The sequence below is a fragment of the Psittacula echo genome, assembly GCF_963264785.1.
Source record: "Psittacula echo genome assembly, chromosome: 7".
In the NCBI taxonomy this organism is placed as follows: Eukaryota; Metazoa; Chordata; class Aves; order Psittaciformes; family Psittacidae; genus Psittacula; species Psittacula echo.
This window is the reverse complement of record NC_137740.1, coordinates 32,954,275-32,967,151: the sequence shown is the minus strand read 5'-3', so window position 1 is coordinate 32,967,151 and position 12,877 is coordinate 32,954,275. Positions and strand designations below refer to the sequence as shown.

The following is a 12,877-nucleotide window of genomic DNA, read 5'->3' as shown; positions in this document are numbered from 1 at the left end:
AATCTCATGTTTGAAAAGCCCTAAATTACAGATGCTTTATGTGTTGGAATAGCTATTGTCAAAGTATGGAGGAAAATGGCACCCTATTGTTGCAGTCTGTTAAAAATGATTTGTTGAAAATTGACTTTGAATGTTTGTACTGGAGGTCAGAGTTCCCTTTAGAGAGCTCATACTTCCATAGAAATATCTAGAAGTACCACAGATATGCCTTGCTCTTAAGGGAATGATTTTGATATAAATACTTACCTGGCAGTGCTTTTGATTCATTAAAATGGGAAAAATAAGTGGAGCAAAACAGCTGGGACAATTTCTAAGTAAATTCATCAGTCATTCAGGAACTATGCATTTAAAATACCTATAAATAATAGAATGCTCCATCTAAATGGAAGCCTTTTATTGATGTGTAAGTACAGTGTCACCCTGAAATTTCTTTTTTAACTTACTATTTCCTTGTGTTTAGAATCAGATCAGGCAAGTTCTATTGATTCTACTTTTTAAACTTTATTTTAACAGCATTATTTTGTATGGTGTGTGAAATGAAGTTGATACACACAGTTGTTAAGCTTTAAAATTACTTTAAGGTCATAAATAATTGTTTTGGAAACTGTGCCTTCACTTGATTTCTTTTTTTTTTATTATTATTATTATTATTATTATCTTTGGAACTGACAATATAATAGGATAAGTGTTTTGCCTTTCACACTTGTAAGTTCTCTTTATTCATATTCTTACAATATATTCCCTTAAATGTCATATTTTCTCTCTGACAATGTTCATGGGACTTCTGATCCTACAAAAGAAGGCAGGACAATGGAAATGGAGAGAGTGAAATACTAAGAACCCTGTTTATGCTTTGTATTGTGTACATTTAGTTCTCCCAGGTTTAGAAAGAATAGATTGTTCATATAGAAGAAAACAAATATTTTTTAATTTTGTTTTAATAGATAAAAAGATGGCCTATCACAAAGTAAATGCAGACCAGAGAGTACAGGGGCACTCTCCATACCTTGACAATGATGATCTCCAAGCTACAGCGCTGGAACTGGAATGGGACATGGAAAAAGAGCTGGAGGAGCCTGGCTTTGACCATTTCCAACTGGATGGTGCGGTCCAGCATCACCTGGGAAACTCGCAGAGCCCTGACCTTGATCTTGAGGCCATCCAGCCTTCATCTTCTCCAAAGGGAAGATTCCAGCGGCTTCAGGAAGACCCCGACTATATCTCGCACTATACGAGACAGGCACCAAAGAGTAACCGCTGCAGTCTTTTTCAGATACTGAAAGTATTTTGCACTGCTTTGATTTTATTTATTTTTGGAATTGTGATAGGGTATTATTCACGTAAGAAATGTCCTTCTCCCCCACCATCTCAAGAACCAAATAACGCTCATACCTACCATGAAATTCTCAAGGAAATCAAAGCTGAACATATTCAGCAGATTTACAGGTATGTACCTTGATATGTTTTTGTCTAAATGCAGTCAGGTGCCAATGACTTCTTGTGATTTGCTTTATATGAAATCTTATTTACAAACTTTGACTCTTTCTTCATGTTCAGTTTTCTCATGATGCTTGGGAAGCTCATATATACATCTGTGAAACTTGAGTAATTTTTTAGCAATATGAACTTATGTTATTTTAGTTTTTGCTTTAATAATGTTCTATTGCTAGGTTTATTAATATTAGTTTTAATGTACAAGAATCAAAAAACATAGATAATTCAATATGAATAGAGATATAGACAATAGACCAGCTGTCCTAGGTCCTGTCAATTGCCAGATAACATTGTTGAAAAGCAAGATTTTAGGTGGTGCTTTGTAATATTTGTTGCTTTAAGAAAGCCCCATTTAATCTCTGGCGAATAAGTGAATCCTGTCTTTTGTTTTTCAATCCATATGGTAAAGTAAACCTGTAGTCTGCATGGGTTTAGGATGGAAAATTTGACCTCTGAACTCTGAAGGGCTGGATTTTTTTGTTTGGTTGGTTTTTTCTTTGTGTGTGTTTTGGTGGGTTTTTTTGGGTTTTGGTTTGGTTTTTTTTTTTTAGTATCTGTTTCATGAATATAAACAATTGTAAAATATTTACTGACTGGATTTGATTGTTTTGTTGTTTTTTTTTTCTCTATGTGAAACCTTTTCACTGCTTTGGAAGTTTATACAACATGTTCATATGAGAGTATAATCACTTTTCTGTAGCAGTGAATGTGGAGAAAACTAGGTTTTCCTGCCAACTTTGAAAGTTATTTCTGTGTGAGAGGAGAGATGAGCTTCTTTTTGGCTTCTGGAGCTGCAAGTTCCTTTTTCACAATAAAGGAAACGCATCATAGATATTTTTTTTTTTTTTTTTTTTTTGATCAGTACCAGTTCAGAAGGAGCAGAAATTACATACCTGAGGTTAGAAATGCTGTTACGGATGTCCAAAGAGTCGTTCTTGAGTGGATCAGAAGTGCATTGAAAGTCACCATAGAAGCCTTCTAAGATAGTATGTCTTTTATTATATTTGCTAAACCAAACCTAAAAACCTAAACCAGTTAGCACCATATTTTGAGCCAATGCTGTTACTAAATTCAAGGAGAAAAAAACAGATATGAAGGATTTTGTGTCAGTTTTCATATGCTGAACTGACTCTATACCAATCTAATTATTTTCATAATGAGTAAGTGTATGGGTGATGAAAAGTGTTGATTCTAAATGGTAAGAAATTGACCTTTTTGTCTTCTCAGAGAGTAAATTGAAATGAATTCTGTCATTAGCCTTAGTCATGAGCACAGCATCGGCATAAGCTAAGCCCTACTGGCTGGGTATTACACAAATTACAGCAAATTGCAGAGAAGCCTGTCAGTCTCAGGGTAATGCTACAATACTTTGTGTTTGGGGACTGAGAATTTCTTGCCATTTTATTATTTCAAAGATTGCTTTGAAAACATCCCTTTTCAAACTCTTCATCGCTTTTCAAACTATTTCAGCTAGCTGTTGGGATATTAGTGAGAATCTGGACTTTAGGTAAAATGAATTGTATTAATACCTTGGAACCTAAAAAACTTACATAGCTGCTATACTTTAATTAGCTTAATTCTTGGCATTTGGTAGTTTTTCCCCTCTGTAATAGAATGATTTCAACAAATTAGTGAAGCATTAATGCAGTTACCTATCAGTTCTGTATATAAATATACAATCAATGCTTTTAGTATACCACATTACTCAAAAGGTTTTTCTTGAGCCAATATTTCGATCTGAGGCAGGTTTTATCCCATGTTAAATTGCTTTCTCTCAGCATCTGTTTGGCAAGTCAGAGCTACTGCAATGAAACCTGCATATATGTAGTCCCACAAATATAGAACATGCAACATATGTTGTTGGGGGGGGGAGGGGAAGGCGAAATCTGACAAAATTAATATATTTTATTGTAAAACTTCTTTCAATATAATATGCTTTGAGTTACTGGGAATAAGTGGCAGCTTCTTAGCTTGCAATTTCTAAATGTTACTGAGAATGACATTAATTTGATTTTCTTGGCTTACTTCTTAGATAAGACTCAATAATGGCAAGGGATTTTGCTAACAGTCCTGATAAAAGGACTTAGGAGAGAAAAGAATGGGCAAAAGACACACAGTTGTATCTAATGTGCTTGAAGGTATGGAGTACGAACTTCCTATTGGGATGAAATCTGGTGTGGTCAGGTGAAGCTTTGAGGACTGGAACCCTCTGGACAAGAGGTTGCAAAAGTGCATCAGGGGACTTGTGATGATTTTGTTGTGTTTTGAACTGTATTCAGTTTGCGCCAAATGAACCTTCTCTATGAATTTGCATTCAAAATGTAGGATCATATAGGATAACAGCAGTTTGTCTGCATGGGTTGCTGCAGTGGGATATGCAGGTGTTCCAGCTTCTCTGTTGGACTCTCTTGGTAAGAGCTTGTGTGCTGCTCTTCTGTCAGTCGCATACTGGCTGGCTGCATCACCTAGGTCCGTGTTAAGCATTTTTCCCAGCAGACATACTAGAAACTTCTAGGTAAGAAAAGTCACTGTGTTGACTTTTATTCCTTCAGCTTTGCACCTTGCTTTCTGTGAAATACCACTGCTTCAGAGATTGAGTGCAATTTAGATGGTTGTAATTACTGGCCTTGGCCAAGTTGCCTAATTGATGATGCCAAGATTTTGCTTATCTCATATCTTGCTAAGCTTTTATATTTTAGAATGGTAAACATGTAATTTTTGTTTAAACTGAACGTTGGTGAATATTTTCAGTTAAAGCTTGCATTGAATATTATTAACAAAATCTAAAGGGCCAAGGCAATGAAAGCACTAAAAGTAGCAGAAATGCAGTCCCGTCAAAGACCTCTAAGGTTACAATAATTACTGCTGTCCAATTTGGCATCTTTTTCTTAAAGTACATGTATTGTGTTGCATGTTTAACAGTGCTGAGCTGTGCTAGGGAAAATATGAAAAGTGGTATTTGTAGTTTATACAGAATTATTTCAACTTTGTTACTCTAACACTGGATAATAATGAAACAATCCTAATTTGTTTGGAAAATGTGGGGCTATCATAATTTTTTAGGAAGTTTTAATTTTGGTGTTGACTTCTGTAAATTAAACCAATAAACAAATATTCATGTTGAATAGTAAGAGTAAAGACAAATGATCAGATGTGTTGATGTTGATGATAACTGTAGCTATGCCTTATTTGTCAGATTAGTTAATAATCACAAGCATGATTTTTAAAATTCTTATAGCCTTATTCTGCTTTGCTCTGTAATTCCTTTCAACAGTCATATACCTTGGCTACTATCAGATTCACAGTCCTCTTGGATAATTTTTTTCTACGATTAAGACTTGGGGGTGGCACGGATGGAGTCTTTGCTTTGCTCTTCATCACACTTATAGGACAGCTCCTACATTTCAGTGCTGCTTTTCATCTTGTGTATTCTCACTCAAATGCTTTCTTTACTACCTTTTCCCCCACCCCCTCGAGCAATAGGGAGGTTTAAATCCCTTTGTAATACATCCAGTTGTAACTAACTGTCCTTTGGAGGCATATCTGTTCCTCCTTCCAGCTGGTAATATCAGCTGCAGAATCTCCCAAATCCATCTCTGGCAAGAATTGATTTGTCACTGGTGCCTGGTGCCATCCATAACTTAATTCTTCAAAGGGCTTTGAGAGGCATCAGCAGCTCTCCTACATGGTCAAGGCCAAAGAAACAAAAGTGCCTATGCAATGAGAAAAGGAGTTTACTTGTTTCTTCTGAAAGTGAAGGAAGAAACTTCCACACTCAAGTGTTTCTTATCCCTGATCAGTTATAATTGATACTGTTGAAACTGTGGAGCTTCAAACCTTTTTATCAGGTAAAGCCTGTGAAACACAGACCTGATGAGTAAAGAGTGCCTAGAGGTTCTTGGAAGATCTCAGTTCTGGAGATTTGGACTGAATTAAATTTACAGGCTGCTGCTCGGCAAAATTGCCGTTGCTGTCCTAGGAATGAGAAATCATGACAGGAGCAGAGTCTCTGCTTCCAAAGGAAGAGTATGAGGAAAGAAAGGAGAGCTCTGGTCACTGCTTCCCTTAGGAAAGACCCATTTTGTCCCTACTCCTGTTAACAGCTACTGTTAATTAGTAGCTACCTACTGACATCTACATGGCTGATGGTAGCAGTCTGTTGCACTAGACCACTGCTCACTTTATCTGTGATCTGAGCAGTTGTCTTGGTGTCCCCTGTACACAGGCAACTTCTGTTTTTTCTCTTTTTTGTCATGACAGCAATTGAAGAACACATTGCAAAAACCAAATCTTAGTGGGAACTCATCCTGTTTGCTCCTGTGTACCAGTCTTACGTATTTATTGCATTGCCATAAAAATTACAAGTATTAAATACAATTATAAGGAGTCTTTATTTCTGCCTACTACATCTTTAGAAATGTATGTTGGCACATGCCTGGGTAACGGGGAGCTAAGGAAGCATTCTGTTTCCTTTCCACATTGTGTAATCACTTGGAATTCTCTTTATTCACATGGTAGTTTGGATGTGTATTTATAAGTACAAAGTCCCTTTTGAAAGGAGATAAGAGTACTGTCAAACAAGTGAAAGTTCCCACTTATGCTGCTGCTGCCTGCCCAGGGAAGAATGGCTCCGAGAACATGGGGATATGTCTTTTGTGGAAAAAAAATGCCCCACGTGACCTGAGTGGTATCTGTGGAGCAGTGACTTGATAAATTTAGGCTCAGATAGCCACTTCTATCAAATACATTTTTTTTTTCTGAGCAAAAAATAGGTTATATCTGTACTTCAGAGATCTTAATAGAAAGTTGAAAGTCTCATCTCTTTTATAGTTTCATTCAATTTTCGTTTTCTTTTTTTCTTTTTTTTTTTTTTATTATTTCCCCCACCTCCTCTCCTTCCCTCCTCTCTCCCTCACCCCCCCCCCCCCCCCCCCCAACATAGACATAGCTCTTTCATTTGTTTCTGTAGAGGAAAGAATGAAGCATTATGTTCATATAATGTTTGACAAGGAGATGTACGTTTGTTCTTGTTAAGGTCAGTTACAGCATATACTCGTATGCTTATAAAATCCCCCTTCCTTTTTGAATAAATGTCATAGCTTATAGTTATTTTAACATTCAAAGGACATATTTCATGTTTCAAGTCCACCATATGGGTCCCTGAGAAGTTTTTCCTCTTGTTTGGTTATTTTTTTAATGGTAACCATAAAAATATATTTACTGTCAGATGTTTGGTTTGGGAAGTCATTCGCAGTAAAGTCTGATTTGTTTGTTTGTTTGGTTGGTTGGTTTTGGTGGGTTTTTTTGTTTTTATTTTTCCAACTGTCATTTGTAAATGAAGTACACAGTGTTACCTTAAAATATTTTTTCTAAGCAATACACCAGAGTCATGTAGTCAGAGCCCAGGAGTATGGCTTCTGTCTTACTGCTCCTTTCTTAAAAACAGCATACAGTCTCTGCTAGGGAGAATAAAAAGAAAATCACAATTGGGTGAACTTAACAGTTAAGAAACTCTTTAAAGTCAAAAGAAGTACTTTAGTTGTCTTGGGATGTAAGAAAATAAACGAGTGTTTGCCAAACCTCTGAGACTTTCTCTCAAGAGAAGCAGGAAGATTTGTGTCATGTGATGTTGTGGCTGGACATCATGCATCATTTGTGTGAAAACTGAGAATGAGGCTTCTGAGTATTTTCTCAGAAATATATCATTCCAAGAAGTGGATTTTGTGGACCAGAAAAATGTATAGTAAGCTAATTGGCAATTTTTGAGAATGATTCCCCCGCCTCCCATAAATTTGCCCTTTTTGTAGTACAGTGTCTGTTTCAATGTGACATTCACAAGCTCAGCTTGGAAATTTGAGAGGGGAAGATGGCCAACAGCTCAGTACTGCTGAGAGGTTACACAAAAACAGAGGTCTTAGGAGGGGAGTCATGGTCCTGTTCTGCATTAGGTGGAACAGGACCTGACACCAGAACTTCTCCCATTGCAGTGCTTTCCTACACATCTGTGGTTTGGTGCGGCACCTCACATTCCCTAAGAAAGAGTAACTCTAGCTTTTGATAGGCTGTAAAATATGAATAAATTTTGCTCTGATCACTTATTTTCAGATTGCATAAACTTACTTATTTTAAAATTAAGTTTATCTTGCTGAAATTGCCTTAAAGTCATAGCAGAAGTTTGGTGAGGATTTAGTTAGAGAACCAATTTCCATGGGCATTACCCATCTGCTTCTTTACCATGACTGCTGAAATCTGTGGGGCAATTTAGTTGTAATTAGAACAAGCAATTCTGAATGGTGACAAGTACTCCTTTTCCTGATACATGATGAACTGAGCTGTGCTAGCGTGGGGTGAGGAGTCTAGCACACGTCCTTCCTGCCTGCTTGGGGAAACAAAGGGACTGATGTACCTTGAGTCTTCACAGTATCACAGTATGCTAGAGATTGGAAGGGACCTCAAAAGATCATCTAGTCCAATCCCCCTGCCAGAGCAGGAACACCTAGATGAGGTTACACAGGAATGTGTCCAGGCGGGTTTTGAATGTCTCCAGAGAAGGAGACTCCACAACCCCCCTGGGCAGCCTGTTCCAGTGTTCCATCACCCTCACTGAGAAGAAGTTTCTTCTCAAGTTTAAGTGGAACCTCTTGTGTTCCAGTTTGTACCCATTACCCCTTGTCCTATCATTGTTTGCCACTGAGAAGAGCCTGGCTCCATCCTCGTGACACTCCCCCTTTATATATTTATATACACTAATAAGGTCACCCCTCAGTCTCCTCTTCTCCAAACTATAGAGACCCAGCTCCCTCAGTCTTTCCTCATAAGGGAGATGCTCCACTCCCTCAATCATCTTAGTTGCCCTGCGCTGGATTCTCTCCAGCAGGTCCCTGTCCTTCTTGAACTGAGGGGCCCAGAACTGGACACAATATTCCAGATGCGGTCTCACCAGGGCAGAGTAGAGGGGAAGGAGGACCTCTCTCGACCTACTGACCACCCCCCTTCTAATACACCCCAGGATGCCATTGGCCTTCTTGGCCACAAGGGCACAGTGCTGGCTCATGGTCATCCTGCCGTCCACTAGGACCTCCAGGTCCCTCTGCCCTACACTGCTCTCTAACAGGTCGTTCCCCAACCTATACTGGAACCTGGGGTTGTTCCTGCCGAGATGCAGGACTCTACACTTTCCCTTGTTATATTTCATCAAGTTGTTCCCTGCCCAATTCTCCAGCCTGTCCAGGTCTCGCTGGATGGCAGCACAGCCTTCTGGCGTGTCAGCCACTCCTCCCAGCTTAGTGTCATCAGCAAACTTGCTGATAGTACACTCAATTCCCTCATCTAAAGCATTGATGAATATATTAAATAATACTGGTCCCAGTACTGACCCTTGAGGCACTCCACTAGATACAGGCCTATTTGTCTGGGCTGCCCTCAGGACATCTTGTTCTCCCCTTTGCCTGTAGATGTTTGTTGCTGTTTGGAAAGCTCAGATTTTCAGGGGGTTGTTTCTGTTTCAGTATGACAAACAAACAAATGGTCAAATGTGCATGGATTTTAAAAGTACATACATTTTAAAAAAACTTTGGTTGAGTAGTAAGCCATGTACTTGACTTTACCTGAAAAAGAGAAATGCTTGACGTTCCTGAGCATTTCTGACACTAATGCTGGCTAAAAGGCAGTATTTAGAGGCAAAAAACTTATTTGTGTTGCCATCCATCAGGTTTATAGATGTAACCAAACCATATTTCTTCTAACAAAAAGAATGCAAAAGAAAAAACTACACAGCCTGCTGAGATGACAGCCAGCTTTTTATTTTAAGCCAATTGCTTCCAATGGGGAAATATCAGAGGATTCAGAAGTTGAACCAAATTGTCCTTCACTGTCCAGTCCTTGCAGCTCAGTACAAGGAGAATCAGCAATTTTGCCTAGCAGTCCCAGGGACATACTTATAAAGATCCTGAGAAACCAACTTTTCAGAACAAAACCCCTTAACAATTTTATTAGTGGTGGTAGGTACATGGACTATCTACTAATTGACTGAAAAACTGCAAGAGTTTGCTCCTGCAGAGTTAACTGTATTGGCTCCCAAGTTCTTAGCAATACAGTTATAGTATGCTCAGAGGTGGCTGTTCTCTCTGAGGAGATGGTGGCGCAGGCATTGCAAAGACTTCTCTTGTAAAATTTCTCAAGCACCAAACACTCTCAAATTCCTGTTTAGGATGCATCTCTCATCAGCAGAGTGTAAAACTGGGGTCTATTGGTACTCTTGAGATATGGTGTTTGAGTGGAGTGCTGCAATTCCATCTTATGCACTGCAACAATTAGCAATTAGTTTTCTGGCTGTACGCATAAATCAAATTAACAAAGCCTCAAGGGAAAGAATTTTCTCTACCCTCTTTGGTGGTGTGTTGACATACAGTTCCCTACAGTCAGCACCTGTGACAGCTATTTACTAGAAGCCTGCTAATAAGTCAGACTGTTACCAAATTTACTGGGAGCAGCAGGACCACAATTTTTAGTGCAGTATTAAGTTCCTGTTCATGCAGCATTGTAACTGAAGGCTACTAAGGAGCATTGCTAGGAATCAATCAGGAATAATGAAATTGATATTGTCTGAATAATAATCCATTTTAATAATAGTTTTCTACAGTAGTCTTGCATTAAGGAGCTTCTATTCTCATTTCAGTTCTCTTTGAAAGCTGATGAGTTTCTGAAGTAGTAGATGCCACACTGAAGCAAATATGAAAAGTTGGGGCTTTTCCCAGTAATACTGCAACTTGTGCAGTCTTAAACTTTTCAAAATTAAACAAGCTGATTGTGTTTGAATTTTTAGAGTACCCTCTATGGACAAGAAGTTAAATAATGTAGGAGGTTTCTATGTATCTCATCTTTTTCTCAGTCTCAATAGTGGGTAATCTTTAAACACTGGAGAAGTCTCATCCTTCATATAAGTTGATGTTTCCCTTGGGCAAGCAATTGACACAGATTTACATATATATGATTTCCTGGTGAATTAGTTGCTCTCCGAGTTAGAATATGCATAAAATGCAATTACCTTGTGAGTATTTTTTCAGGGGTGAAAAGGTGGTGATATTGCAGCTTGATAGAATTTTCTCTCTCCTTTTTTTTTTTTCTTTTCGTGAAATAGAGATGTTGAGAAGTTAATTGAAATGTTGGTATGAAAACAAAGTGTTCAAATGGCTCAGAAATAAACAATATATGGAAATCTTGTTTCTTGGAAACATCAGGATTTTTATTCCTAACTGGGGACTTTTGTGTGTGTTTTGACATTTCTTTCCAAAGCAATGTCTGGTCGTCAACCAGCTTAATGCCTTTGTATATCTTTTTATTAAAGTTGGTTACTTAACAGAATGAAGAAGATAACATTAACAGAAGTGAGTAGATAATATTTGAGGAGTTTGTTCATTTTACTTTTTCTAATGTGTGTCAAACTTTGTTTGCCAGTAGGCTAATTAAGTGGGTTATGTGAGGCTTAAGGGAAAAGGTCGCTATTGCTGCAGGGGTTAGGACCCCATCAAAGATTGACTTGTGTCCAGCAAATTTTAGAAAGCTCTTCAGAGAGGAGTTTGTATGAATCGTAGTATTTTTGCTGAGATCTGGGACTAGAGAAAGGAAATAATTTGGAATTGCTTTCACTTGGAAGTTTAGGGCATGGCTGAAGACTGATCTATAACACAGAATTGACCAAATGACCGAAGTTTTGAAGCATTCTACCTTGACTCAACTATCCAATATTTGTGTTATGCTCAAGTGGCAATAATTGATTTTGCTTCTGCTCAAGTGGCAAACTGGAACTTGCAGACTGGAGGAACCCAGGACTTCTTCAAAACATGAAGAGAGGAGACAGCAGGAAGAAGGTTTAATAGTTAAAAATGGGTAAGGAGACCATGAAGATGTCAGTATGCCAGAAATTGTTTTCTCTGTTCCATCAGGGCAGATGTGATTTAGCAGACAGCTTACATATTTACAGTTATGATTGTGACTGAGGCAGGAACATGTTCCCAGCGGTTCTGGAATCTGTTTCCTGACGAAGGCTACGTGAGCTGAGGCTGATGCAGTGCAGATTGAGAGCATTTAATTATTTAAAGTAGCTGGCTGAGTGCTATTTGTGAACAAAAGGTGGTAGCTCTGAGAAGTTGCCTGTTTCATGGCCATTTGTTAGTAATAGTTATTGAATGCTTTACTTTTATTAAATGCCAACCCAGGTGATAGTCCCTGTGATGTGCATTATTAAATAAATAGACAAGCTTTGAAAAAGGCCATGTGGTCATGAATAATGCTTCTGTTCCCTGTCAACTATTTAGGGAGCAAAGCAAGGAACTGAATTATTCATGATATCCTTAGTGCAAGGCAAATGGAACCTGCTGCTGTGTTGCTAGCAGCGCAAATACTGACTTAAAAAATACAAATGGTTTTCTTCTGTGATATCATGCTTGTTTTTCTTTGTTAATATGTCTAGAAACTATTAAAGAAAATTAAACCCTGTGATGAAAAATAGTTAAGTTTGCATAGTTCCTAGCACAGACCGTGTGGGGGATTTAATTTCTAAATTACCTAGCCTATATGCTAAAAAGATGCTAAAAGACATTGTGTTTTGAAAGTTAATATAGCTATTCCTTTTGTTCACATTAAGAAGTTTTTTAATTTGAAATACATTTTGTAAATACAATTTCCTATAGATGGAATGCATATTTATTCAGCTGTCCATTTATATATGGGGTTTTGTGCACATGTGAATACATAGATGTGATTTTGCATAGTAGCTGAAGTTCTGCCATTTATAGTACCCTTATCAAAACTGTCATATGTTCTAGTGCTTGGTACTGCTTCTCCCTGTGTTTGTGGCTGAAGCCTGATTGCCATCTAATCCCAGGGCCAAAAGTACTTCCTGTATTCATAGATCCTTTGAAACTGTAAGAACTCAAAATACAATGATGACTCTGTTATAAATGCCCAGAGTTATTAAGGACACAGTTCTACACTGGAGGATGGGCGTCAGCTCTTAAGGTAGTTACTTGTTTCTTATAAGAGACAAATATAGGTTGGGCGGCTTATTCATATTGAAATAAGTATAATGTAGAATAAAAAATTAATTTAGTTGATCACAGTGGAGAAATGTTTCCACGTGAAAATAGATACCTGGGCTTCTTAGTCAGGGGAGGGTTGCATGCGTGGTGGTATAGCGGATAGGGCAGGGAGGAAATTAAAAAGAACCAGTGGCTGAAAGATCAAACATTAAGTTAACAAAAAAGCTATGCACCGCATAGATAAGGTGATGGGTGGAACAATCTTCTTAATAGCTTTATTTTGTTGGGTATTCTATTGCCAAACTATTGTTTCACTGTTCAACACAATGCAAAATCTATGTATG

The 12,877-nt window shown here is 38.0% G+C and overlaps 1 protein-coding gene across 1 annotated transcript in view; it reads left to right on the top strand.

Annotated features, from left to right (window-relative positions):
* The window catches only part of NAALADL2 (N-acetylated alpha-linked acidic dipeptidase like 2), a gene marked incomplete at its 3' end in the record, with an annotated part of 390,135 nt that overhangs the window by 99,175 nt on the left and 278,083 nt on the right, over positions 1 to 12,877 (top strand). Inside the window, exon 2 of the mRNA XM_080624368.1 lies at positions 945 to 1,446. Coding sequence (XP_080480494.1) covers positions 945 to 1,446 — 502 coding nt within the window. The remainder of the gene's footprint in view (positions 1 to 944; positions 1,447 to 12,877) is intronic.